Source organism: Girardinichthys multiradiatus, chromosome 3, assembly GCF_021462225.1.
Source record: "Girardinichthys multiradiatus isolate DD_20200921_A chromosome 3, DD_fGirMul_XY1, whole genome shotgun sequence".
NCBI lineage: Eukaryota > Metazoa > Chordata > Actinopteri > Cyprinodontiformes > Goodeidae > Girardinichthys > Girardinichthys multiradiatus.
In genome coordinates this window covers 6,595,738-6,621,957 of record NC_061796.1, presented here as the reverse complement: position 1 = coordinate 6,621,957, position 26,220 = coordinate 6,595,738, and the positions used below count along the sequence as shown (strand labels likewise).

The 26,220-nt window shown below is 41.1% G+C and overlaps 2 protein-coding genes across 3 annotated transcripts; one reads left to right on the top strand and one right to left on the bottom strand.

Annotated features, from left to right (window-relative positions):
• Nucleotides 1-20: 20 nt before the first annotated feature.
• Nucleotides 21-8,127, bottom strand: si:ch211-261d7.3 (nuclear receptor coactivator 2). 2 transcript variants are annotated; one of them, XM_047360619.1, is made up of 4 exons: nucleotides 8,006-8,127; nucleotides 7,006-7,715; nucleotides 2,690-3,115; nucleotides 21-2,610 (listed from the first exon to the last, which is right to left on the bottom strand). In XM_047360619.1, exons 2-4 carry the CDS (start codon nucleotides 7,259-7,261, stop codon nucleotides 1,793-1,795), a joined length of 1,500 nt encoding a protein of 499 aa, XP_047216575.1. In that variant the 5' UTR covers nucleotides 7,262-7,715; nucleotides 8,006-8,127; the 3' UTR covers nucleotides 21-1,792. The 2 variants fall into 2 exon arrangements, with proteins under 2 accessions (XP_047216575.1, XP_047216574.1); XM_047360618.1 differs by having other exon boundaries at nucleotides 7,006-8,122.
• A 3,035-nt stretch (nucleotides 8,128-11,162) lies between these two features.
• On the top strand, nucleotides 11,163-25,574 carry prss1 (serine protease 1). The gene is made up of 12 exons (XM_047360767.1): nucleotides 11,163-11,302; nucleotides 11,381-11,537; nucleotides 11,641-11,894; nucleotides 11,994-12,130; nucleotides 12,221-12,368; nucleotides 17,709-17,788; nucleotides 24,014-24,028; nucleotides 24,135-24,201; nucleotides 24,280-24,436; nucleotides 24,540-24,793; nucleotides 24,893-25,029; nucleotides 25,120-25,574. The coding sequence occupies exons 1-12, from the start codon at nucleotides 11,263-11,265 to the stop codon at nucleotides 25,267-25,269; spliced, it is 1,596 nt and encodes a 531-aa protein (XP_047216723.1). The 5' UTR covers nucleotides 11,163-11,262; the 3' UTR covers nucleotides 25,270-25,574.
• Nucleotides 25,575-26,220: the final 646 nt, after the last annotated feature.

The following is a 26,220-nucleotide window of genomic DNA, read 5'->3' as shown; positions in this document are numbered from 1 at the left end:
ATCCACAAGTGACCAATGTGTTGCTTTTTGCAGCCCATCGTTGTATTTTATTAAGTTTAGTTACATTTTATCCGACAGCATCTATCTACAAAATATAACTTGTGCAAAACCACATAGATGATGGCGATTTAATGCTTTCTGTAACTACTTACAAACACGTCCATGATACTGCATGCAAGATTATCAATAGCTGCTAGATATTAAGGAATGCTTTAAAAGTTCATCATAAACACGAGCTGAAATCTGAATCATACTGTGATGTCTATATCTGTTTTTTTTTTTTTTATATTTTAAACTCTTTAAAATATAAAAATTTTGTCTCAAAATGCACTTTCAGAACATAGCTTAATGCTGTCCAACCAGAACCTGGAAAAGTATCATGAAACTATTAAAACAGAGCAAGCATGAGGTGACTAGGCATGGGCTGGTTACAGATATCATCAACTGGTCCTTTTTAAAGAAAAAAAAAAACCCAAAATGCCAGAGAAAGTATTGGAGTGACCAGAGTTTTTTCCCAGCTCAGATTTACCCAGACTTATTGCTACACACTTCCGGTCAGCTGGCTCCAACACTTTTTTCCCCTAAAAGAAAACAAACAATATACCTGTTTGGAAATATTCCCAGGTTCCCCGTGGAAATTAAATGAACACAAAAACTTGGCAAACTTTTGTTAAAAAATAATTTAACACGATGAAAAAATAATTAACACAAAAAATAATTAATTTACCTCAACTGGTCTGGAAAGGCCCTGATTCTGTTGTCAAAGTAAAACGTGAAAGGTCAGTTTGATAGCCCTTTTGCACAAAGTACCAGAGAAGGTACGGATTGGAGTCAGAGCCGTTTTCTCTTTCAGGTCGAAGCACAGAATACCACAGGGCTTCCCCTCCTCCAGCAATTTCTGCTTACTGCTGGTCAGATGGCTTAAAGAGAGGTCCTATACGGTTTCCTTGATTACAAGAAAGAAAATTCACCCATTTATGGTCACAAAAATAAGGATGGTCATGGTGTGAAAAACTAAAGAAGCACTACCTTTTACCCTTATGAAGGTAACAGTGTTATAAAACTGCAGCGACGAGCTGGTTTTTAACCAAAGCAATTACATTAGGTAGTCAAATTTTCTTTTAAACTTGGTATTTACACTTAAAGTTATCATACGAAGAGAATCTTATACCGGCCCATGCCTAATGGCGACCAAATGCCTCGAACAGAAGAGCCCCAGTTCCGGTTCTTCGTAAATTTCCTTATTTTTCCGACCTTCATTTCCATCCTGCAAGGGCACAGAAACAACCCCCACCGGCCAAAATCAAAAAGCACAAGCATACAGTAGAAGGTACTTACAACAGCTGCAAAACTACAATTTATGGAAACAAGTGCAGATCACAAGTGCTTTATGATGATGCAATTAGTCAGGGAAAACTGTCAGGTCTGAATCTTGAACTTTGCAGAGAAACATGCATACTGAGCATCAGAGACTATTGTAAGCTGTTTTTTTTCTGGGAAAGTTTGTTGATTGAAGCCATCACTTTGTTGTTTAAATATTTTCTCTAAAGTCTTTAACACAGATTTATGGAAACGTTTTTTGTGGAACCAAGGTAATGTTAAGGCCACCCTATTATCTTGAGTCTACTTCATCAAACTGCTTCAGTCCTTTCAGGAAAACAGACCTAAATACACAATGGCTTACAGATATGGAGTGAGATGTGAAACAGGATATAGCGATTAATTATTACAGAAATACTGCAAGTAAAAAGAGCATCACATTGTCAAACACCAACAGTTTTTAAATACATTCTCAGCGCCGTCTTCTGCGCCTGTGGTCAAGAGCCCTCCCTCGCCGTGGCCGGTGCAGGTTTCCGCTCGTGTTTGCGGCTGGATCAGGAGAAAAAGTGCCGTGTATTTCTGGGGGTGATGGCGCTAAAGCCACCGCTACCGCTGGCTGATTATTGGAGTGTTGGGTTACCTGCGGTTGCTGTTGTAGGTGTGTTTGATGCTGCTGTGTCTGCTGTTGTTGCAGCAGATGTTGTTCTATGTGCTGCAGCTGCTGTGGCTGTAAGTGCTGCTGTTGAGGTGTTTGTGAGAGGTGCGCCTGTTGGCCCCGATGCTGCTGGGGTTGCGGTTGATGCTGGGCTTCGAGCACTCCCAGAAGCCTTTGCAAGAGGACATTGTTTTGCTGCAGACTGACTGCTAGAGCCTCTTGTGAAGCAACAAGGGTTCTCATGTCTTGTCTGAAGCTATCACCGAACTCCCGCAGGCTCTTCTCGACCCGATTCCCCAGCTGAATGGCAGCCTCCCCTAACCCTCGAAGCTCATCTTCAAGCCAGGAGCTGCGAGGGGGGGCTTCAAGAGGACCCTGCTGTGTCCCGAGTGATGGTTGGGGGCTGCTGGGCTGGGGGCTGCCGTTCAGGAAGGGAGCACTGTAAAGAGGAGAAGGAGGGAGCCATCGTTCTGATGAAGGTGGAGGTCCTATTCCCAGCCCCAGCCCCAGTCCCAGTTTGTCATCTATGCTGTTTTCCACTGGCTCACACTCAGGCTCTCCCATGTCTCTCTCACGCTCAGGAATGTCCTCTTCTTTCTCCAAAGCATCCCTTTCTGAACCGTCCACTCCTATACCTGCATGATGTGGCCATAAATTACTGCAAATACAGCTGCACACGAAGAAATGAGAAATAAATTAGACATCTGTTGTTACCTGGGTCAGAGTCAGGGAAGCAGGGGAAAATGGGCTTTGGTCTGCTGCTTTGCTTCTGCCTCTGTTGCTGGAGCCTCGGACTCAGCTGAGAGGAGCGGGCAAGCATCGAAGCCCCCCTGCTGGATGGCAGATAGCAGCTGCGATGGCGGGCGTCCGCTAGCCTGCCTCCGTTGCGCCTCTTCAGGTCATCCCAGCGCTTCTTCACTTCTCGAAGCGTACGTGGCACTCTGGACACGGCGTTGACTCTCTCCAGGATCCCCGCCCAGATGCGCTCTCTCTCTCGCCGCCGGAGCCTTCCAGCGGGACCAAAGAGCTCTCCCTCGCACCGGGTGACTTCTGACACCAGCACCTCCAGCTCCGCCCCGCTGAAACGGCTCTTCCTTTTACCCGCTCCTCCAGCCGCCAGCGCAGCTGACATGGCTCTGTCTGTGGAGAAAAGGTGAGAAGATCTACAAGTGAAACAAAGATGTTTACATACAGTACAGTAAGCCCAGGATCCATTTCACTTTGACACTCTCCTTTTGAAGAAATTTGAGTTTAAAGAAAGAACTAAAAAAAAAAAAAAACTTCTATTATTGTTGTTTTTCTTTTTCATTTCACCAATAGAATAATGTTGGCAATCCTCACTGACCTAAACCAGGAATACGTTTTTTGTTTTTTTTTCAGATTTTACCGTGCACAGTGTACAGTACAGACCAAAAGTTTGGACACACCTGCCCTGTCAGGTTTAATAAGCGGGATTTCAAGCCTTATAAATGGGGTTGGGACCATCAGTTGTGTTGTGCAGGAGGTGGATACAGTACACAGCTGATAGTCCTACTGAATAATAGACTGTTAGAATTTGTATTATGGCAAGAAAAAAGCAGCTAAGTAAAGAAAAACAAGTGGCCATCATTACTTTAAGAAATGAAGGTCAGTCAGTCCGAACAATTGGGAAAACTTTGAAAGTGTCCCCAAGTGCAGTCCCAAAAACCATCAAGCGCTACAAAGAAACTGGCTCACATGAGGACCTCCCCAGGAAAGGAAGACCAAGAGTCACCTCTGCTGCAGACGATAAGTTCATCCGAGTCACCAGCCTCAGAAATCGCAGGTTAACAGCAGCTCAGATTAGAGAACAGGTCAATGCCACACAGAGTTCTAGCAGCAGACACATCTCTAGAACAACTGTTAAGAGGAGACTGTGTGAATCAGGCCTTCATGGTAAAATAGCTGCTAGGAAACCACTGCTGAGGACAGGCAACAAACAGAAGAGACTTGTTTGGGCTAAAGAACACAAGGAATGGACATTAGACCAGTGGAAATCTGTGCTTTGGTCTGATGTGTCCAAGTTTGAGATCTTTGGTTCCAACCACCGTGTCTTTGTGCGGCGCAGAAGAGGTGAACGGATGGACTCTACATGCCTGGTTCCCACCGTGAAGCATGGAGGAGGAGGTGTGATGGTGTGGGGGTGCTTTGCCGGTGACGCTGTTGGGGATTTATTCAAAATTGAAGGCATACTGAACCAGCATGGCTACCACAGCATCTTGCAGCAGCATGCTATTCCATCTGGTTTGTGTTTAGTTGGACCATCATTTATTTTTCAACAGGACAATGACCCCAAACACACCTCCAGGCTGTGTAAGGGCTATTTGACCAAGAAGGAGAGTGATGGGATGCTGCGCCAGATGACCTGGCCTCCACAGTCACCGGACCTGAACCCAATCGAGATGGTTTGAGGTGAGCTGGACCGCAGAGTGAAGGCAAAAGGGCCAACAAGTGCTAAGCATCTCTGGGAACTCCTTCAAGACTGTTGGAAAACCATTTCAGGTGACTACCTCTTGAAGCTCATCAACAGACTGCCAAGAGTGTGCGGAGCAGTAATCAAAGCAAAAGGTGGCTACTTTGAAGAACCTAGAATATAAGACATATTTTCAATTGTTTCACACTTTTTTGTTCAGTATGTAATTCCACATGTTTTTATTCATAGTTTTGATGCCTTCAGTGTGAAGCTACAATATTCAGTCATGAAAATAAAGAAAACTCTTTGAATGAGAAGGTGTGTCCAAACTTTTGGTCTGTACTGTACACTGTGCACGGTAAAATCTGAAAAAAAAAAAAAAAAAAAAACGTATTCCTGGTTTAGGTCAGTGAGGATTGCCAACATTATTCTATTGGTGAAATGAAAAAGAAAAACAACAATAATAGAAGATCTTTTTTTTTTTTAGTTCTTTCTTTAAACTCAAAGTTCTTCAAAAGGAGAGTGTCAAAGTGAAATGGATCCTGGGCTTAAAGGCCTCTCAAAGACCAAGAAGCAATTACTCCTAAAGCAAAAAACAAAACTGATTACAGTTTGAAAATGAAACCAGAAGCCTGATTTATAGACAGCAGGGGAAGCTTGCTAGCCCAAAAACATAATCCCAACTGTTAAGCATGGGGGTGGCAGCATCATGCTGTGTGAGTGTTCAGCTGCAGAAGTGAATGCGCACTTTACAACATAGAGGACATCATGAGGAAAGAACTCATTGAAGCAACAAAGTCTGAAGACTTTAGCCAGGAAGGTAGAGTGGCCAACACAAAGCCCTGGTCTCTGTCCCAGAGAATACTTGTGAGCAGAGCTAAAAACGTGTGTGTGAGCGAGACGGACTACAAGCCTGACTCAGTTCTACCAGCTCTGTCAGGAAGAATGGGCCAAAATTCAAGCAAACTAGAGTGAGAAGCTCGTTGAAGGAATACCTGAAAACATTTGACCCACACCATTCATTTTAAAAGGCAATACTACCAGATACTAAGGAAATACATGTAAACATCTGAGTTTAAAGAGAGTTAAAAAAAAATAAATAAATAAATCTCTCTGATTAATCTTGGTACTCCTAACTGCCCTAAAACTGTTTATACTGACCCGAAAAATAGGGTAATATGTAATTTTCTACAGTAAATATCTGATTTTAACTGTAAATAATAGCTTTTCAACAACATGTTTGGAAAAACATGTTTAACTACACTTTAATAATCATGAAAAATACATTAAAAAAATAATTTCTTATTTGCAGTTACAACCGACGATGGTGTTTGGATGAACACTAAAATGTTTGTTCTGTTTTCATTGTTTTTATGTCTAGTGTTTTTAATGATTAAACCTGTTCAGGAAGCATACCGCTACCTGATTGTCAAATATGAAATTACATAGACATATATGGAAAATACAGTGTTACCCAAACATTTAATGGAACCATTCATTATTACATATTTGGTCCCAAAAGACTTCATCTTAATTTATATCTATAATCATCTTAAATCAAATGATTTTGGACCTTGGTCTTCTAGTCGCTATAATTTTCCACTTCCGTAATATCTTTGTGTGTTTCTTTCACTTAATGAATCATAAGCGAATTCATTCTAATAAACATTAGTGATTTGCTCTCAGCTGTCAATTGTCAGGACAAATTCAAATCTGAACTTTTCGGAGGCTATTTTTTAAAGAAAGCCATAAAAAAAAAATCCCATCTGCAGTTTGCCACAAGCCTGGCAGTGGTTGCAGCAAACATGGAAGAAGATCCTCTGGTCAAATAGCAAATCCCTAATACAGCACATCCCTGTGAAACACACACACACACACAAAAAAACATCCCCACAGTGATGGTGGCAGCATCATGCTGTGGAAAAAGCTGTTTTTGTTGTAACAAGGAAGCTTCTCAGATATTATGGGAAATTGAATGGAGATATGTACTTGGGGATCAATACTAAAAGAAAACTCATTAGAGGCTGCAGAACACTTGAAACTGGAAGACCAGGATATGTGCATATGTTAGAGTGGCCGGTACTTATATGTTGATATAGTGTCACACTGACTCGAAGTGTTTTTACACTGGTAGCTACGTTCATCCAGCTGCACTCACAACCAAGTTCAGACCTGAAACCAATTGAAAATATGTGGCAAGAGATGAAAATTTGGGTTTTTCCATAAGAGTGTTTCAGAAGTGCTGTATTTGAAGGCATGCCACACCTTACATTTTTTTTTAACTTTCAGAGAGCCCCAGCAGAGAGGCTCCAGAGCTGCAGGTTCTAGAATTGGGTTTGAATCCACAAAGACTTGAATGAATTTTAACAAAATGCAATGTCCAAAGTCAGATTTTCCTGGGACCAGATTAAAAGACAGTATGGCTACTGGGCGTGAACTACCATTTTACAGGAATAAAGCAACCAACACAAACTGTTGTATGGATTTCTTTGTTGTTTTGTTTTTGCTGACTCTTCCCATTCCACATGACATGAATAAATATTTAGGGAAACAGCACTATATTCCCCGTCCCGAATAGCCCTCACTTTTACAAACTTACTTTGCTCAATGGATAAGAGGTCGTCCGAGGACATGCCGGGTGCCATGATGTTGGGATGCACCACCACCACGTTGAAGGGAAGTCCTCCAGGTAAGGCGCTGGTCTGGTCACAGCTGTTCTCCGAGTCTTCATCCTCCCTGGGGAAGCCGTTCTCAGAGGCCGCCCCTCCAAAGGCTCCCTCCGGGGACTCCACTTTGATGTGCATGGGAGGTGATTGCTCGTACAGCAGCCCCCCCTCCTCGTAGTACTCAGTCATGGATCAGACCTGGTTTAGAGCAGAACTGACTGGCAGGCCAATTCTGGTACTGGCAGCCCCCTCCCCATTAACTACAGTTCAAAGTCTCATATGAAGCCGGTACTCTAACATGGCTGTGATTGAATGTGGATAAACAGACACTCTAAAGTGATTTTTTTCCTCTCCTTTTAGGAAATATAAAATGTAACAGTCTTTTAATACTGTTTTTTACAGTATCCCTTATAAAAGTCTAGGTCATAGTTGAATAAAGATAATTAAAATAATCATGTTCTCCGATTGTACATTTATAGACACTTTAATGTCTATTTCTGGCGCCTTAAGTGCATTTCAGCCATTCTCAATTCCACTACTGTGTTATTAAAACCCCATACAGGGTGCAGGGTGAGGGCTACATGAACCCCTCCATCTATCTGACACACACCAGCATCCTGCAGGTGGAGACTCTCCTCCAAACCTGAAACACAAACAAAACAAAACAAAACACCGCTAACAGTTACGTTTAACCGCCATAATACTTCTGCTTGCTTTTTTCGCGGCACTTCTCCTGTTCTGTGTCGCATCGCTGCGCATTTTTAATCTGCACAACATCCGCAATGGTTGCGCTTTCCGCATACATTAAGAGCTGATGGTGAAAGGGAGCTAGCAGTTAGCCTGAGCTGCGGGTTAAAACAGCAGCTTCCTGCGAGCTGTCGGCGTCGAGAGGAGCTGAAGCGGTTAAAGACAGGACAATACGGCGTGTCCTACCTGAAGATGAGTCCACATGGGAGTTAAAACCAAACAACAACAAAGAAGAATCTGCTGTTAACAGCCGATACACAGACCCAGAGACTGTCGCTTAATGTTTACGTCATTGGTGGGTGGCGTTCAGGAATAGTCGGGTAAAGAAGCTTCAAGTTTAATCCGACATGTCTAAACAGGAGTAAAATAATGTTATTTTTAGAACATTTACCAAGTCTTTACCAACTCTTGAACATGTTCATTTTTCGTCATTTTAGAACCACCAGCATCAGCGTATTCAATGGGGTTTTATCTGATATACCAACACAAAACAGAACATGTAAACTGGAAGGAAATTATTTGCATCATGTTTTTTGTATGAGGAAAGCTGCAAGGTGTGGTGTGCATTTGCATTTATCCACTTTTATCAGTCATCCTGTGTGTAATGAAGTCTCAGTATGAATATAACTGTTCTGTGAAGGCCTGAAAGGTTTGTTAGAGGACATTACTGAACGGAAGAGGTTTTAAACAAGGTTAGATTATGAAACAATATCCTCTTTCAACATATCTGTGCAGTTCAATCCATCACATGAAAATGGAGTATTGTACATCTGCAAAAACTACCAAGACATGGCCACTAAGTGCAGGCAAGGAAAGCATTAATCAGAGAAATAGCCATGAAGCCAGTGGTAACTTTGGAGGAGCAGCAGAGATTCACAGCTTGGTTATAAGAATTAGTTAACAGGATAGCTATTGGTCATGTTCTTCACAAACACTGCATCTATAGAAGAGTGGCAAGAAAAAGGCAATTACCTTACAAGTAAAACACTATATTTAGATAAAAACTAAGACTGACCACTACCCTGAACACACCATTCACACAGTGACACATGGTGGTGGCAGCATCATGTTGTGGAGATGCCTTACTTTAGCAAGGATGGGAAAGCTGGTCTAGAAGAAAACCTGTTAGAACCTGAAAGAAACAGGGCTGAAGGTTCAGCTTCTAACAGGAAAACAACCCATAGCATGCAACCAGAGCTACAGTAGAATGATTTAGATCAACACATAGTGTTGTTTTAGAATGGCCCAGTAAAAGCCCAGAACTAAATCCAATTGAGAATCTGGGCCATGCTATATATATACAAAAATGTATTATTTTCCTCCTTTCTAATATTGAGTGGCCTGGACACATCTGATTCGGTAAATGTACCAAATCTGAAGTTTCTTCTATTGTTCAAAGTTTGCCTGTCAAAATAGATTCAATTTCTGATTAAATTTAAAATGTGATAGTTATTGTTGAAAGCATTCTTAACATAAAATAAAACTTACAAACACATTAGCCATATTTTTTTTTCTTTCTTGACATAAAATGTGACATAACCTGAAAATGCTATGTAAAGAAATATCACGTGACAGTTCTTTACTGCATCTGCATGTTTTAAAGCATTGATTTAGGTTTCTGCTAAATGGTAAAAAAAACAAGCAAATAGAGGTGCTAAAAGAGATACGTCAGCATTCACGGAAAAACTGTTTCCATTTGGATGGAGCACCTAAATTTCCACATCTCTGGTTGGTTGATTATTCAGAAAAAAAAAGCAAGTTCGTGCTCAGACCAGCTGTGGTAAACATACAGAGATTAGATATGTGTATGCAGCCAATCCACCATATGGTGAGAGGTCCCTTAAAACACACAGGCCAATAGCGCTGAACACATTAGATCCTTTAATTATTTTTTACGTGACCAATAAACACAAAAAATGGTAAATCTATTAAACAAAACCAATAATTTTAGATTTTGTAGAGATAAAAGCTAGATACTAAAGCTATGTAATTTGTGACATGAAACACGCAAGTTGTGGGCTTATGAATGATAACAATAAATGATAAATAACTTAAGTTGTTCTTGAATGCAGATACAAAAAGATGTTATGATGTAAAAAAATGAAACCGAGATAAATCATGTGTAAATTACCTTTAATGTGACATATATCCTGTATTATTCAGTTGTAAAACAAGCAAAGAAGAAGAATGTATTAAATAAAATGTGGCTAGGTTGTGGTTTCTTAATTGTTAACACTAAACCTATATGCTTTGCTTTTTTTAAGCACCCTTTGTTGGATAAAACACCTGCAACCAAATTTAGGGAGTCTGTTTTATTTCAATGGACATTTGCTCCTTTATATGCCTTAACTAAAGACAGTTATGGAGTTAGTTACACAAGTTATACAAGCTAAAAATGACATACTTATACAGTAATATCAGTCAGGAGAAGGGCACAAAAAATCCACTGCATTGAATCAAACAGAAACCCTGTGGAAGAATGTTATGGTCTGATGAAAGCAAACTGGACGTTTTCACTAAAATTACAAAAGGTATGTCTGGCACAAATATAGTGCTGCACATTACCTAAACAACACAATGAAATATGGTAGTAGCAGCATCATGCTGTGGGGTTACATTTCTTCAGAAGGAACGAGAATATGTGTCCAAATACCAGTCAGGTTTGACCCAAAACAGTTACTGTCTGCTAGAACCCTGAGGATGAAGAGCAATTTCATTTCCCACATCACTGCAAGTTACAGCTTACACCCAAAGCAAGAAAAGTCCAACTTCACCAGAGAAAAGTTAAAGTTTTGGAATGGAGTAAAAAGAGTTCCGAAGTAAATCTGACAGAAAATCTGTGGGGTCACCCGAGGAGCAATGTGGACAAGAGAAAATATGCAAACCAGAGCAGGGGAAACACTAGCAAGTAAATATGTAACATGCTGATGGTCAAAGAAGACTGAATGGCGAAAACAAAATCAAAAGGTGCTTTAAGAAAATATTATTTTAAGGGTGTGCACACTTAAAAAAAACTAGGTTGTAGCAGATGTTTTTTTTCTTTAAGAGATTTTTCATTTGAGTGGTGCAGAATGTCTCTTCATATTGTAAAAACGTCTGAAATGATTCATCATGAACTCAATGTCTTACGTGACAAAATCTGGACATTTTAACAGGAATGTGTTTACATCTGAGAGCCACAGTAAGTCTTGATACATGTTGTATTCAGTGCACAGACATATTAAATGCAGTTAGACTCGTCAGCTTAAAAATAAGGCTATTAATGGATATCCATGTTTGTTTTATATTTTTGACCAGGATGCTTTTTCCCAGGTGAGATAATATTTAATCACTGAGAAATCCTTGGGCGCAAGGGACTGATAAAAAACTGAAAATAGAGAGTTCCCCTCTATAAAAACCCAACGCATCTACCCCAGTTGTGTGTCGATTCACTAGGTGCAACCATGAAGTACTTCATTCTCTTGGCCCTTGTTGCTGCAGCTTGTAAGTTTCTGTAAGGGATTTGTGTATTCTCATAACATTTTAATGGGAGTTTTAAAAGTCTTACATTTTGGTTTATAGATGCTGCTCCCCTTGAGGACGACAAGATTGTTGGAGGCTACGAGTGCAGGAAGAACTCTGTGCCCTACATCGCGTCTCTGAACATTGGCTACCACTTCTGTGGTGGCTCCCTGATCTCCAGCACCTGGGTGGTGTCTGCCGGTCACTGCTACCAGTCGTAAGTCAATCAACTATGTATAAAGTTCAAAAGACACTGTAAGAATTTAAATGTTTCACAAAATTTCAGTTTTCATTTTCTGCCCTCCTTCTTCTCTCTGCAGTCGCATCAACGTCCGTCTTGGTGAGCACAACATTGCCGTCAGTGAGGGAACAGAGCAGTTCATCGACTCCACAAAGGTCATCCGTCACCCCAGCTACAACAGCTACAACCTGGACAATGACATCATGCTGATCAAGCTGAGCAGGACTGTCGCCTTGAATAGCAATGTGGGCGCCGTATCCCTGCCCTCCAGCTGCGCCGGCGCCGGCACCACCTGTCTGATCTCTGGATGGGGAAACACTCTCAGCTCTGGAAGTCAGTGGAACATTAAAAACATTTCAGGGAAATCATAATAATTAATGCATGTTAATCAGACAAATATCTATTTATCTGCATACTCTCTTGTTGTTTTAGCCAACTACCCTGATACTCTGAGGTGCCTGGATGCCCCCATCCTGAGTGACACCAACTGCAGAAACTCCTACCCTGGAGAGATCACCTCCAACATGTTCTGCGCCGGATTTCTGGAGGGAGGAAAGGACTCCTGCCAGGTCAGACATGTAAAACTGCAGCACTCAGAGAACAAATCAATCTTCAGAAGGCTTTTACTCACGCCTCTTCTCATCTTCTATATGTTTCAGGGTGACTCTGGTGGCCCCGTGGTGTGCAACGGTCAGCTGCAGGGTATCGTGTCTTGGGGTTACGGCTGCGCCCAGAGGAACAAGCCTGGAGTCTACACCAAGGTGTGCAACTACAACACCTGGATTCGCAACACCATGTCCTCCAACTAGATGGAAAATGAAGTCACCGACATCAGTCATGGAGCTGAAGAATCTGTTATTATGACAAATAAATGCTCAAAATAATGTCCTTGTTTGTTTTATTCACTGGATAAACACAGATTATCTAATAAAAGATAATATTTCCTTTCTAAATCAGCACAAAAATAAATAAAAAAAACTAGAAATTTGTGATTAACAAAAGCAGACTATATAATTGGGCTACATAGTCTCTTCGGGCAGTTCACTTAACTCAGTGGCTTCTAAATGTTTACAGGTGTAAAATGAGGAGTAAAATGAAACTGCAGATTTTGTTCAAATATATTAGAGAGGTGAAAGAGAAGGACATTGGAACCAGTATATTTTTCACATATATGGGTGTTGTTGAAGATGAATTGGTGGCAAGAATGAAAAGAATGAGCAAGTACAAGTACAGATTTTTAAGTATGTAAAAATATTACATTTAAGGTAAATCAATCACTGTTTTATTGATTAAACTGCTATAATCACTGAATTACAGCTTTATAAGTGTTGTTTGTCTCACATGTATCAAATAAGCCAAACATGTACTAAGGATGTGAAATATCTTAGATTTTATTTTTTAAATATGATTTCTGTCATGTTATCATGAACAGCTATTACACAAACACAAATATGTCAAAACAATGCCAATAAATATGAATTACCAAGCATTCTTTCAATTTTAAAACCGAACCATTGATAAAGAGCTTTAGAAATCTTCATTTAAAAAACTCACCATGGAAGCACTTGGGGGTAATTAGAAAAGGTTTGAGTTTAGTGAGAAACTATGCTCATTTTTCTTTGACTGTGATGAATGACATGCTATTGTTTATAATATACTGGTCCTTCTCAAAATATTAGCATATTGTGATGAAGTTCATTATTTTCCATAATGTCATGATGAAAATTTAACATTCATATATTTTAGATTCATTGCACACTAACTGAAATATTTAAGGTCTTTTATTGTCTTAATACGGATGATTTTGGCATACAGCTCATGAAAACCCAAAATTCCTATCTCACAAAATTAGCATATTTCATCCGACCAATAAAAGAAAAGTGTTTTTAATACAAAAAACGTCAACCTTCAAATAATCATGTACAGTTATGCACTCAATACTTGGTCGGGAATCCTTTGGCAGAAATGACTGCTTCAATGCGGCGTGGCATGGAGGCAATCAGCCTGTGGCACTGCTGAGGTCTTATGGAGGCCCAGGATGCTTCGATAGCGGCCTTTAGCTCATCCAGAGTGTTGGGTCTTGAGTCTCTCAATGTTCTCTTCACAATATCCCACAGATTCTCTATGGGGTTCAGGTCAGGAGAGTTGGCAGGCCAATTGAGCACAGTGATACCATGGTCAGTAAACCATTTAAAAACTAGTCCATGCATTTGTTACTTCAAGGCTGGACTATTGTAATTCTTTACTATCAGGATGTCCACAAAATGCAGTTAAAAGCCATCAGCTGATTCAAAATGCTGCAGCAAGAGTTCTGATGAAAATTAAAAAGATAGATCATATTTCTCCTATTTTAGCTTCTCTTCATTGGCTCCCTGTTAAATCCAGAATATAATTTAAAATTCTCCTCCTCACATATAAAGCCCTTAATGATCTAGCTCCATCATACATCAGAGATCTGATTGTTCCATATGTTCCTAACAGAGCACTTCTGCAGGTTTACTGGTGGTTCCTAGAGTCTCTAGAAGTAGAATGGGAGGCAGATCCTTTAGTTTTCAGGCTCCTCTCCTGTGGAACCAGCTCTCAGTTTTAGTCCATGAGGCAGACAAACTGTCTACTTTTAAGGCTAGGCTTAAAACTTTCCTTTTTGATAAAGCTTATAGTTAGAGTGGCTTACGTTATCCTGAGCTATTTCTGTAGTTATGCTGCTATAAGCTTAGGCTGCTGGAGGACATAATGACCACTTTCACTGCTACATTCTCATACTACTCTCCAATTTTGAATTATTTAGTGTTATTTCAGCTTTTAACTTCATGTTCTCTCTCTTTTCTCTTCCTAGAAGCTACACCTGGCCTGTCTCTGTATCTGCCTTTGACACCTTCCTGGAGGGGGGCATCGTCCAAGCTTCTGCTGCCAACAACTTAATGCTCACCTTCTACCAATGATACACAGTGTTTATATATTTTTATAGGCTTATATTTTTCATTAAAATTTCAACCCAGCAGCTGAAAGTGGGTCAGTGTGTCAGAAACTCCCGGGCCACTTTTTCTCTCCAGTCCACCTGTGCATCTGCCCACATCACTTTCATAAAAAAGTTAAATAAAGGAAATATTTTCCTGGGCAGTCAGATAGCAGAGGGTTGGGTATTCAAAGAGCAGCAGTGGAGCAGAGTAACACACCTAGGTGCAACTATGAAGCACTTTAATTTATCTTCTTTGTTTGATGCAGCTTGTATAGGTGAATTCACACCCGAAAAGTCCTTTGCTTCAAACAAAGAGCAGACTTTATGTTTTTCATTTGGAGCAGTTTGCTTTCACATTGTACTTTTTGCAAGTAAACAAAGCCACAATAATTGTTCCAATTGGACAGAAATAACGAGGGCGGGACAGAGCACAGACAAACAGCTGTGGACGTCCTGCAAGCAGCCCCTTGGTTCTGCATACAGGTCCTTCTCAAAATATTAGCATATTGTGATAAAGTTAATTATTTTCCATAATGTAATGATGAAAATTTAACATTCATATATTTTAGATTCATTGCACACTAACTGAAATATTTCAGGTATTTATTGTCTTAATATGGATGATTTTGGCATACAGCTCATGAAAACCCAAAATTCCTATCTCACAAAATTAGCATATCATTAAAAGGGTCTCTAAACGAGCTATGAACCTAATCATCTGAATCAACGAGTTAACTCTAAACACTTGCAAAAGATTCCTGAGGCCTTTAAAACTCCCAGCCTGGTTCATCACTCAAAACCCCAATCATGGGTAAGACTGCCGACCTGACTGCTGTCCAGAAGGCCACTATTGACACCCTCAAGCAAGAGGGTAAGACACAGAAAGACATTTCTGAACGAATAGGCTGTTCCCAGAGTGCTGTATCAAGGCACCTCAGTGGGAAGTCTGTGGGAAGGAAAAAGTGTGGCAGAAAACGCTGCACAACGAGAAGAGGTGACCAGACCCTGAGGAAGATTGTGGAGAAGGGCCGATTCCAGACCTTGGGGGACCTGCGGAAGCAGTGGACTGAGTCTGGAGTAGAAACATCCAGAGCCACCGTGCACAGGCGTGTGCAGGAAATGAGCTACAGGTGCCGCATTCCCCAGGTCAAGCCACTTTTGAACCAGAAACAGCGGCAGAAGCGCCTGACCTGGGCTACAGAGAAGCAGCACTGGACTGTTGCTCAGTGGTCCAAAGTACTTTTTTCGGATGAAAGCAAATTCTGCATGTCATTCGGAAATCAAGGTGACAGAGTCTGGAGGAAGACTGGGGAGAAGGAAATGCCAAAATGCCAGAAGTCCAGTGTCAAGTACCCACAGTCAGTGATGGTCTGGGGTGCCGTGTCAGCTGCTGGTGTTGGTCCACTGTGTTTTATCAAGGGCAGGTTCAATGCAGCTAGCTATCAGGAGATTTTGGAGCACTTCATGCTTCCATCTGCTGAAAAGCTTTATGGAGATGAAGATTTCATTTTTCAGCACGACCTGGCACCTGCTCACAGTGCCAAAACCACTGGTAAATGGTTTACTGACCATGGTATCACTGTGCTCAATTGGCCTGCCAACTCTCCTGACCTGAACCCCATAGAGAATCTGTGGGATATTGTGAAGAGAACGTTGAGAGACTCAAGACCCAACACTGTGGATGAGCTAAAGGCCGCTATCGAAGCATCCTGGGCCTCCATAAGACCTCAGCAGTGCCACAGGCTGATTGCCTCCATGCCACGCCGCATTGAAGCAGTCATTTCTGCCAAAGGATTCCCGACCAAGTATTGAGTGCATAACTGTACATGATTATTTGAAGGTTGACGTTTTTTGTATTAAAAACACTTTTCTTTTATTGGTCGGATGAAATATGCTAATTTTGTGAGATAGGAATTTTGGGTTTTCATGAGCTGTATGCCAAAATCATCCGTATTAAGACAATAAAAGACCTGAAATATTTCAATTAGTGTGCAATGAATCTAAAATATATGAATGTTAAATTTTCATCATTACATTGTTGAAAATAATTAACTTTATCACAATATGCTAATATTTTGAGAAGGACCTGTATTTGTGCCACTGTTAAAGCTACAATATTACTGTGAGGGTCAAGAGCAGCTAATTCAACACATATTTTGCAACGTTCTATTTATAATTTTGGAACCCCCACCGCAAGATGAATGCTGCATAAAAAATGTCACTTTGAACATATAAATCATGTTTTACCCCCCTTTCTGTCTCTACAGTCGCATTAACGAGCATCTTGGTTATCAGAAAATGGAAGAAGTTCAAGATAACGGACAGTCTCCCTCGGTCTTGGGCTCATTGCAAGATCTCACCTTGTGAGGCATCAATGATCATGAGGAAGGTAAGAGATCAGCCCAGAACTACACAGCAGGACCTAGTCAATGACCTGAAGAGAGCTGGGACCACAGTCTCAAAGAAGCCCATTAGTAACACACTATGCCGCCATGGATTAAAATCACACCCCCATTAAAATCTGCAGCGCACGCAAGGTCCCCCTCTCAAGCCATCGCCTGTCCAGGCCCGTCTACAGTTTGCCATTTACCATCTGGATGATCCAGAGGAGAAATAGGAGAAGGCAATGTGGTCTAATGAGACAAAAATAGAGCTTTTTTGTCTGAACTTCACTCGCCGTGTTTGGAGAAAGAAGGATGAGTACAACCCCAAGAACACCATTCCTACCATGAAGCATGGAAGTGGAAACATCATTCTTTGGGGATGATTTTCTGCAATAGGAACAGGACGACTGCATTGTAGTGAGGGTATTGAGTGGCTCTGTAAGAAGCATCTCGAGGTCTTGAAGTGTCCTAGCCGTCTCCAGACTTGAACACAATTGAAAATCTTTGGAGGAAGCTGAAAGTCTGTACTGCCCAGCGACAGCCCTGAAACCTGAAGGATCTGGAGAAGATCTGTATGGAGGAGGGGTCCAAAATCCTGCTGCAGTGTGTGCAAACCTCGTCAAGAACTAAAGGAAACATCTGATATCTGTAATTGCAAACAAAGGTTTCTGTACCAAATATTAGGTTTTGTTTCTCTGATCTATCAAATACTTGTCATGCAATAAAATAAAATAATTAAAAATAAAACTAATTACTTAAAAATCACACAATGTGATGTTTTGGGTGACTCTGGTGGCCCCGTAGTGTGCAACGGTCAGCTGCAGGCTGTGGTGTCCTGGGGTTACGGCTGTGCCCAGGCAAACCGGCCTGAAGTTTACACCAAGGTCTGCAACTACCACACCTGGACTTGCCACATCATTTCCTCCAACTAAGCGGACACCTATGGAAACGGCATGAAACCATTTGTTAAACAAATACAGGTTGTGCAAACATCAGCATCCGATGCCAATGTGTACACGTTGACAATGTGAGCAGTAAATAAATAAAAATATTTCCCATAGCTCTTTTTAACATTATTCTATGATTATTTGTGCTGAGAATTCAAACCTGAAAAGCTTGATAGTGTTTAAAAAGTGTTTTAGTATTTTTACAACACACAGGCAGTTTTAGAGGATGCATTAAAGCAAAGGTGTGTTTGTTGTACCAAAAGCATAATGAACAAAAATGTATATACATATATATATATATACACTACTCAAAAAAAAAAAGGGAACACTTAAACAACACAATATAACTCCAAGTAAATCAAACTTCTGTGAAATCAAACTGTCCACTTAGGAAGCAACACTGATTGACAATCAATTTCACATGCTGTTGTGTAAATGGAATAGACAACAGGAGGAAATCTTTGGTGATTAGCAAGACACACTCAATAAAGGAGTGGTTCTGTAGGTGGGGACCACAGACCACTTCTCAGTATCTATACTTTCTGGCTGATGTTTTGGTCACTTTTGAATGTTGGTGGTGCTTTTACACTCGTGGTAGCATGAGACGGACTCTACAATCCACACAAGTGGTTCAGGTAGTGCAGCTCATCCAGGATGGCACATCAATGCGAGCTGTGGCAAGAAGGTCTGCTGTGTCTGTCAGCGTAGTGTCCAGAGCCTGGAGGCGCTACCAGGAGACAGGCCAGTACACCAGGAGACGTGGAGGAAACCGTAGGAGGGCAACAACCCAGCAGCAGGACTGCTATCTCCACCTTTGTGCAAGGAGGAACAGGAGGAGCCCTGCCAGAGCCCTGCAAAATGACCTCCAGCAGGCCACAAATGTGCATGTGTCTGCACAAATGGTTAGAAACCGACTCCATGAGGATGGTATGAGGGCCCGACGTCCACAAATGGGGGTTGTGCTCACAGCCCAACACCGTGCAGAACGCTTGGCATTTGCCAGAGAACACCAGGATTGGCAAATTCGCCACTGGCGCCCTGTGCTCTTCACAGATGAAAGCACGTTCACACTGAGCACATGTGACAGACGTGACAGAGTCTGGAGACACGGTGGAGAGAGATCTGCTGCCTGCAACATCCTTCAGCATGACTGGTTTGGCAGTGGGTCAGTAATGGTGTGGGGTGGCATTTCTTTCAAGGGCCGCATGGCCCTCCATGTGCTCGCCAGAGGTAGCCTGACTACCATTAGGTACCGAGATGAGATCCTCAGACCCCTTGTGAGACCATATGCTGGTGAGGTTGGCCCTGGGTTCCTCCTAATGCAGGACAATGCTAGACCTCATGTGGCTGGAGTGTGTATGGAGGTCATACAGGAACGTGGAGGCCACACACAATACTGAGCCTCATTTTGACTTGATTTAAGGACATTACATCAAAGTTGGATCAGCCTGTTGTGTGTTTTTCCACTTTAATTTTGTGTGTGACTCCAAATCCAGGCCTCCATTGATTAATAAATTTTATTACCATTGATGATTTTTGTGTGATTTTGTTGTCAGCACATTCAACTTTATACAGAACAAAGTATTCAATGAGAATATTTCATTCATTCAGATCTAGGATGTTATTTGAGTGTTCCCTTTATTTTTTTGAGTAGTGTATATACAGTGTATATATATATATATCTATATATATAGATATATATATATTTATATATATATATATATATATATCTATATATATCTATCTATATATATAGATATATATATATATATATCTATATATATAGATATATATATAGATATATATATAGGTCCTTCTCAAAAAATTAGCATATTGTGATGAAGTTCATTATTTTCTATAATGTCATGATGAAAATTTAACTTTCATATATTTTAGATTTATTGCACATTAACTGAAATATTTCAGGTCCTTTATTGTCTTAATACAGATGATATTGGCATACAGCTCATGAAAACCCAAAATTCCTATCTCACAAAATTAGCATATTTCATCCGACCAGTAAAAGAAAAGTGTTTTTAATACAAAAAACGTCAACCTTCAAATAATCATGTACAGTTATGCACTCAATACTTGGTTGGGAATCCTTTTGCAGAAATGACTGCTTCAATGCGGCGTGGCATGGAGGCAATCATCCTGTGGCACTGCTGAGGTCTTATGGAGGCCCAGGATGCTTCGATAGCGGCCTTTAGCTCATCCAGAGTGTTGGGTCTTGAGTCTCTCAACGTTCTCTTCACAATATCCCACAGATTCTCTATGGGGTTCAGGTCAGGAGAGTTGGCAGGCCAATTGAGCACAGTGATACCATGGTCAGTAAACCATTTACCAGTGGTTTTGGCACTGTGAGCAGGTGCCAGGTCGTGCTGAAAAATGAAATCTTCATCTCCATAAAGCTTTTCAGCAGATGGAAGCATGAAGTGCTCCAAAATCTCCTGATAGCTAGCTGCATTGACCCTGCCCTTGATAAAACACAGTGGACCAACACCAGCAGCTGACACGGCACCCCAGACCATCACTGACTGTGGGTACTTGACACTGGACTTCTGGCATTTTGGCATTTCCTTCTCCCCAGTCTTCCTCCAGACTCTGGCACCTTGATTTCCGAATGACATGCAGAATTTGCTTTCATCCGAAAAAAGTACTTTGGACCACTGAGCAACAGTCCAGTGCTGCTTCTCTGTAGCCCAGGTCAGGCGCTTCTGCCGCTGTTTCTGGTTCAAAAGTGGCTTGACCTGGGGAATGCGGCACCTGTAGCCCATTTCCTGCACACGCCTGTGCACGGTGGCTCTGGATGTTTCTACTCCAGACTCAGTCCACTGCTTCCGCAGGTCCCCCAAGGTCTGGAATCGGCCCTTCTCCACAATCTTCCTCAGGGTCCGGTCACCTCTTCTCGTTGTGCAGCGTTTTCTGCCACACTTTTTCCTTCCCACAGACTTCCCACTGAGGTGCCTTGATACAGCACTCTGGGAACAGCCTATTCGTTCAGAAATGTCTTTCTGTGTCTTACCCTCTTGCTTGAGGGTGTCAATAGTGGCCTTCTGGACAGCAGTCAGGTCGGCAGTCTTACCCATGATTGGGGTTTTGAGTGATGAACCAGGCTGGGAGTTTTAAAGGCCTCAGGAATCTTTTGCAGGTGTTTAGAGTTAACTCGTTGATTCAGATGATTAGGTTCATAGCTCGTTTAGAGACCCTTTTAATGATATGCTAATTTTGTGAGATAGGAATTTTGGGTTTTCATGAGCTGTATGCCAAAATCATCCGTATTAAGACAATAAAAGACCTGAAATATTTCAGTTAGTGTGCAATGAATCTAAAATATATGAATGTTAAATTTTCATCATGACATTATGGAAAATAATTAACTTTATCACAATATGCTAATATTTTGAGAAGGACCTGTATATCTATATATATAGATATGTATATATATATATAGATATATATATATATATATCTATATATGTATATCTCTATATATATATATATATATCTCTCGCGCTCACATTTTTCAATATATTTTATTATATAATTTCATGGGACAACACCTAAGATATGACCCTTTGATACAGTGTAAAGTAGTCTGTGTAGAGCTTGTATAACGCTGTAAATTAGTTTTCCCCTCAAAAAACCTAAACTCAGAGAAATTAATGTCGGAACTGTTGGCAACAAAAGTGAGTACACCACAAGGTCTAAATGTCTCGATTGTGCTTAATTTGCTATTTTCCCTCCCCTAGTGTCATGCGAGTCATTGGTGTTACAAGGTCTCAGTTGTGAATGGGGAGCAGGTGTGTTAAATTTGGTGTTATCACTCTCATACTGTCTCATACTGGTCACTAGAAGTGCAACATAGCACCTCATGGCAAAGAACTCTTTGAAGATCTGAAAAAACGTTGTTGCTCTACATGAAGTTGGCCTAGGCTATAAGAACATCGCCCTGAAACTGAGCTGCAGCACGGTGGCCAAGACTATATTCCAGTTTAACAGGACAAGTTCCACTCAGAACAGACCTTGCCGTGGTTGACCAAAGAAGTTAAGTGCATGTGCTCAGTGTCATATCCAGAGGATGTCCTTTGAAAAAAGATGTAGAGCAATGCCAGCATTGCTGCAAAGGTTGAAGGGGTGGGAGGTCGGGGACTGCGTTGTGCTCCAATTCTTTCTCTTCTTACTGTGTGATGTAAAATGGTATAGTTTAGGAAGATGCAGCTTTAAATCTAGCGGTGAGCAAAGCTAACCAAAACGTTAGCTTCGCTAAACCATAATCCGGCTAAGAAAAATTTTAGCTTTGCTAAACTGCTATGCAGACAAAAACTGGGGGGGAAGCTATCACTAACTGCTAAGACGACTGTCACTCAGTCACTTTCATAACTTGAAGAATAACTGAACACTTCGTAACTGCATTACAGAGTGAAGACTTGTCACGTGTACCCATAGTAAGACTAACAGGCTCTTCGAGACATGCCCACAACAGAAAGGAAAAAAACTTGCTAATCTGCTAAACGAAAAACTTTATTCTGCTATTAGCTGTAAGGGGACACCACTAACAGTGGAGGTTCACTGTAACCTTAGCATACCTTGATGTCGGTAACCAGCACATGCCTAATAAAAACACGTGCAGCTTTAAAGCATTTTACTTTTTTCATGTTCCTAGAACTACCAATTTTCCAAACCTCATGTTAAAAAATCCCATATAGTCACCTTTCTACATTTGATTTGATTTCTGGATTATCTGCATTTGAAGGGCATTTCTCCTATATGAATGTGCAGGGGTAGCCTCCTGTTTTTCTACATGGTTCTCGCTCATCACCATAACTCTGATTACTCTTTCTTTTGCCGCCTTTCTTGCACCTAAAAACTGTTCGCTCCCTGCTTAGTAATTTCACTGAGGTGTCATCACTGTTTTGAGAAGACGTATGACTATCTGATACAGGAGTTAGAGCATCAAATTCTGTCTCCTCTGTTTGTTGCATCTGCTGCTGTTGTACTGACAACTCAGCAACATTACTGTTCATCTCAGTCTCCTGTTTATCAGCAATCCATCCCACCTGTTTATCTGTCTCTGCTTTCCCTGCACAGGCTGCCACATTGCTCAACACTGACGAGGCCTCTTTGGAATCATCCAGTGTTGCAACTTTTGCTGCAACTTGATCATTAATCAGAGGTTTAGACCTTCTTCTCCTAACTCCATGATTGTAAAATGGTTTACTCTTTTCTGTAGAAGTCCCCTCTGTTTGCTTTATGTAATTATTACTATTATTACTAGATTTTTCTTTCTTCATTAAAGGATGTTGTTCTCCTCTACTCCTCTGGGTCCATCCAAGGTTATTATTAGGACAAGATAAACTGAAACTGGTGGCAAATGTCTTTGAAACTGTATTTTGGCCCTCCTATATTTCTTTTTACCAGTAATTCGGCATCACCATCCACTTTATCATTCAAGACAGCATTAGAACCTGATTTTACATCTTGAGACGATCCGATGGTCTGAATCACCAGTGCTGGGGTTGACTGAAGAGCCTGGCAAAGATATTGTGGCACTGAACTCCTTACGCTGAGCAGCATCAATGCCAGCAGTGCCTGAGTCCTTTTTCTCTTTAGACAGAGGTGGTCTGATTTTAGCACGCCTACCGCGCTTTCTTTGGACCTTTTGACAATCTGTTGGAGAAGTTGTAGAAGTCAGCAGAGATCCATCCTGACTTGTGACAAAGTATCCTCACTTGGCCGACAACTTCTGTCAGTAATTTTAGAGCTCAGATGGACATGTTCTGAAGCCCTTAGAGCAGTCTGATTCATTAATGTCCTCACTGCCTCCCTCATCAGCTGCTGGTGGAAGAACGTCAGAAAACAGGCCTAGGAGTGTCTTTCAGTTTTTCCACAAAAGACAGAAAGGACACTATTTTACATAGATTACAATTAATTTTACTCTGCAAATTAACAATATAACCTTTTTAAGTTCAATGTAATTTGTCGGCTTTATGCCCATAACCACTAACCGCAACATCAAAAGGGCTGAATTCATTTAATCTTGAGATGCACAGAGAAATCGTCCAATGACCAGAATCGGATCATCTTGATCTTGACAAACCGATTGGGAATCGGCTGGCTGAAAAACACGTAATTCAATGTTTGTTTTATATCTTTGACCAGGATGCTTTTTCCCAGGTGAGATAATATTTAATCACTGAGAAATCCTTGGGAGCAAGGGACTGATAAAGAACTGTGAAGATAGAGAGTTTCCCTCTATAAAAACCCAACGCATCTACCCCAGTTGTGTGTCGATTCACTAGGTGCAACCATGAAGTACTTCATTCTCTTGGCCCTTGTTGCTGCAGCTTGTAAGTTTCTGTAAGGGATTTGTGTATTCTCATAACATTTTAATGGGAGTTTTAAAAGTCTTACATTTTGGTTTATAGATGCTGCTCCCCTTGAGGACGACAAGATTGTTGGAGGCTACGAGTGCAGGAAGAACTCTGTGCCCTATATCGTGTCTCTGAACATTGGCTACCACTTCTGTGGTGGCTCCCTGATCTCCAGCACCTGGGTGGTGTCTGCCGCTCACTGCTACCAGTCGTAAGTCAATCAACTATGTATAAAGTTCAAAAGACACTGTAAGAATTTAAATGTTTCACAAAATTTCAGTTTTCATTTTCTGCCCTCCTTCTTCTCTCTGCAGTCGCATCAACGTCCGTCTTGGTGAGCACAACATTGCCGTCAGTGAGGGAACAGAGCAGTTCATCGACTCCACAAAGGTCATCCGTCACCCCAGCTACAACAGCTACAACCTGGACAATGACATCATGCTGATCAAGCTGAGCAGGACTGTCGCCTTGAATAGCAATGTGGGCGCCGTATCCCTGCCCTCCAGCTGCGCCGGCGCCGGCACCACCTGTCTGATCTCTGGATGGGGAAACACTCTCAGCTCTGGAAGTCAGTGGAACATTAAAAACATTTCAGGGAAATCATAATAATTAATGCATGTTAGTCAGACAAATATCTATTTATCTGCATACTCTCTTGTTGTTTTAGCCAACTACCCTGATACTCTGAGGTGCCTGGATGCCCCCATCCTGAGTGACACCAACTGCAGAAACTCCTACCCTGGACAGATCACCTCCAACATGTTCTGCGCCGGATTTCTGGAGGGAGGAAAGGACTCATGCCAGGTCAGACATGTAAAACTGCAGCACTCAGAGAACAAATCAATCTTCAGAAGGCTTTTACTCACGCCTCTTCTCATCTTCTATATGTTTCAGGGTGACTCTGGTGGCCCCGTGGTGTGCAACGGTCAGCTGCAGGGTATCGTGTCTTGGGGTTACGGCTGCGCCCAGAGGAACAAGCCTGGAGTCTACACCAAGGTGTGCAACTACAACACCTGGATTCGCAACACCATGTCCTCCAACTAGATGGAAAATGAAGTCACCGACATCGGTCATGGAGCTGAAGAATCTGTTATGACAAATAAATGCTCAAAATAATGTCCTTGTTTGTTTTATTCACTGAATAAACAGAGATTATCTAATGAGAATAACAATGTTTTTCCTTTCAGCACAAAAATAAAAGAAAAAACTGAAATTTGTGATTAACAAAAGCAGACTATATCACGGCCAGCTATACACAAATATGTCAAAACAATAACAATAAATATGAATTTCCAAGTATTCTTTCAATTTTAAAACTGAGCCATTAATAAAGAGCTTTAGAAATCAAAGTTTTTATGTCTCATAAAGGATTTTTTATGCACAGGACTAAAGAGATGCATTTGGAACATATTGTGTGAGTCAATGTTGTTTTCAATTGACTTATGAATTGATATTTTTAATAAGAGTAAAACAGATGCCTAAATTGAGGACTGGGTCAAATTTCTAATACTACAAAGAAACACATATAACACATATCCAATAAGTTATTTTTCTACCTATACTTTGTCATGAGAATGATTATTTGTAAAGATTTTTATTAATCATCTAATTTACATACAGACACCAAATATCAGAAGAGTCATCATTTAATCTGACAATCCTTTTTTAAATAAAGGGTTTAATTTTTTTGTATGTGAACTAACGGTTTGTGGTTAAAATTAGCAACACATCTGCACACATCGCTTTTCATAAAAAAGTTAAATATAAGAAATGTTTTCCTGGTCAGTCAGATAGCAGAGGGTTGGGTATTCAAAGAGCAGCAGTGGAGCAGACTAACACACCCAGGTGCAACTATGAAGCACCCAGAACACTTGTGGTGTCCTGGGATTATGGCTGCACCCTTGCAAAAAGGCCTGGAATTTACAATAAGGTCTGCAAACACAACACCATGTCCTTCAACTAAGTGGATGCTAATTTGGAAACATGCAGCATGGA

Coding starts and splice junctions, on each gene's coding strand:
- prss1 (XM_047360767.1), top strand. CDS start 11,263: ATGAAGTACTTCATTCTCTTGGCCCTTGTTGCTGCAGCTT. Junction 24,202..24,279: donor GGCCCTTGTTGCTGCAGCTT/GTAAGTTTCTGT, acceptor TTTGGTTTATAG/ATGCTGCTCCCCTTGAGGAC. Junction 24,794..24,892: donor AAACACTCTCAGCTCTGGAA/GTCAGTGGAACA, acceptor TTGTTGTTTTAG/CCAACTACCCTGATACTCTG.
- si:ch211-261d7.3 (XM_047360619.1), bottom strand. CDS start 7,261: ATGACTGAGTACTACGAGGAGGGGGGGCTGCTGTACGAGCAATCACCT. Junction 3,116..7,005: donor CCTCTTATCCATTGAGCAAA/GTAAGTTTGTAA, acceptor TTTTCTCCACAG/ACAGAGCCATGTCAGCTGCG. Junction 2,611..2,689: donor CTTCCCTGACTCTGACCCAG/GTAACAACAGAT, acceptor CACATCATGCAG/GTATAGGAGTGGACGGTTCA.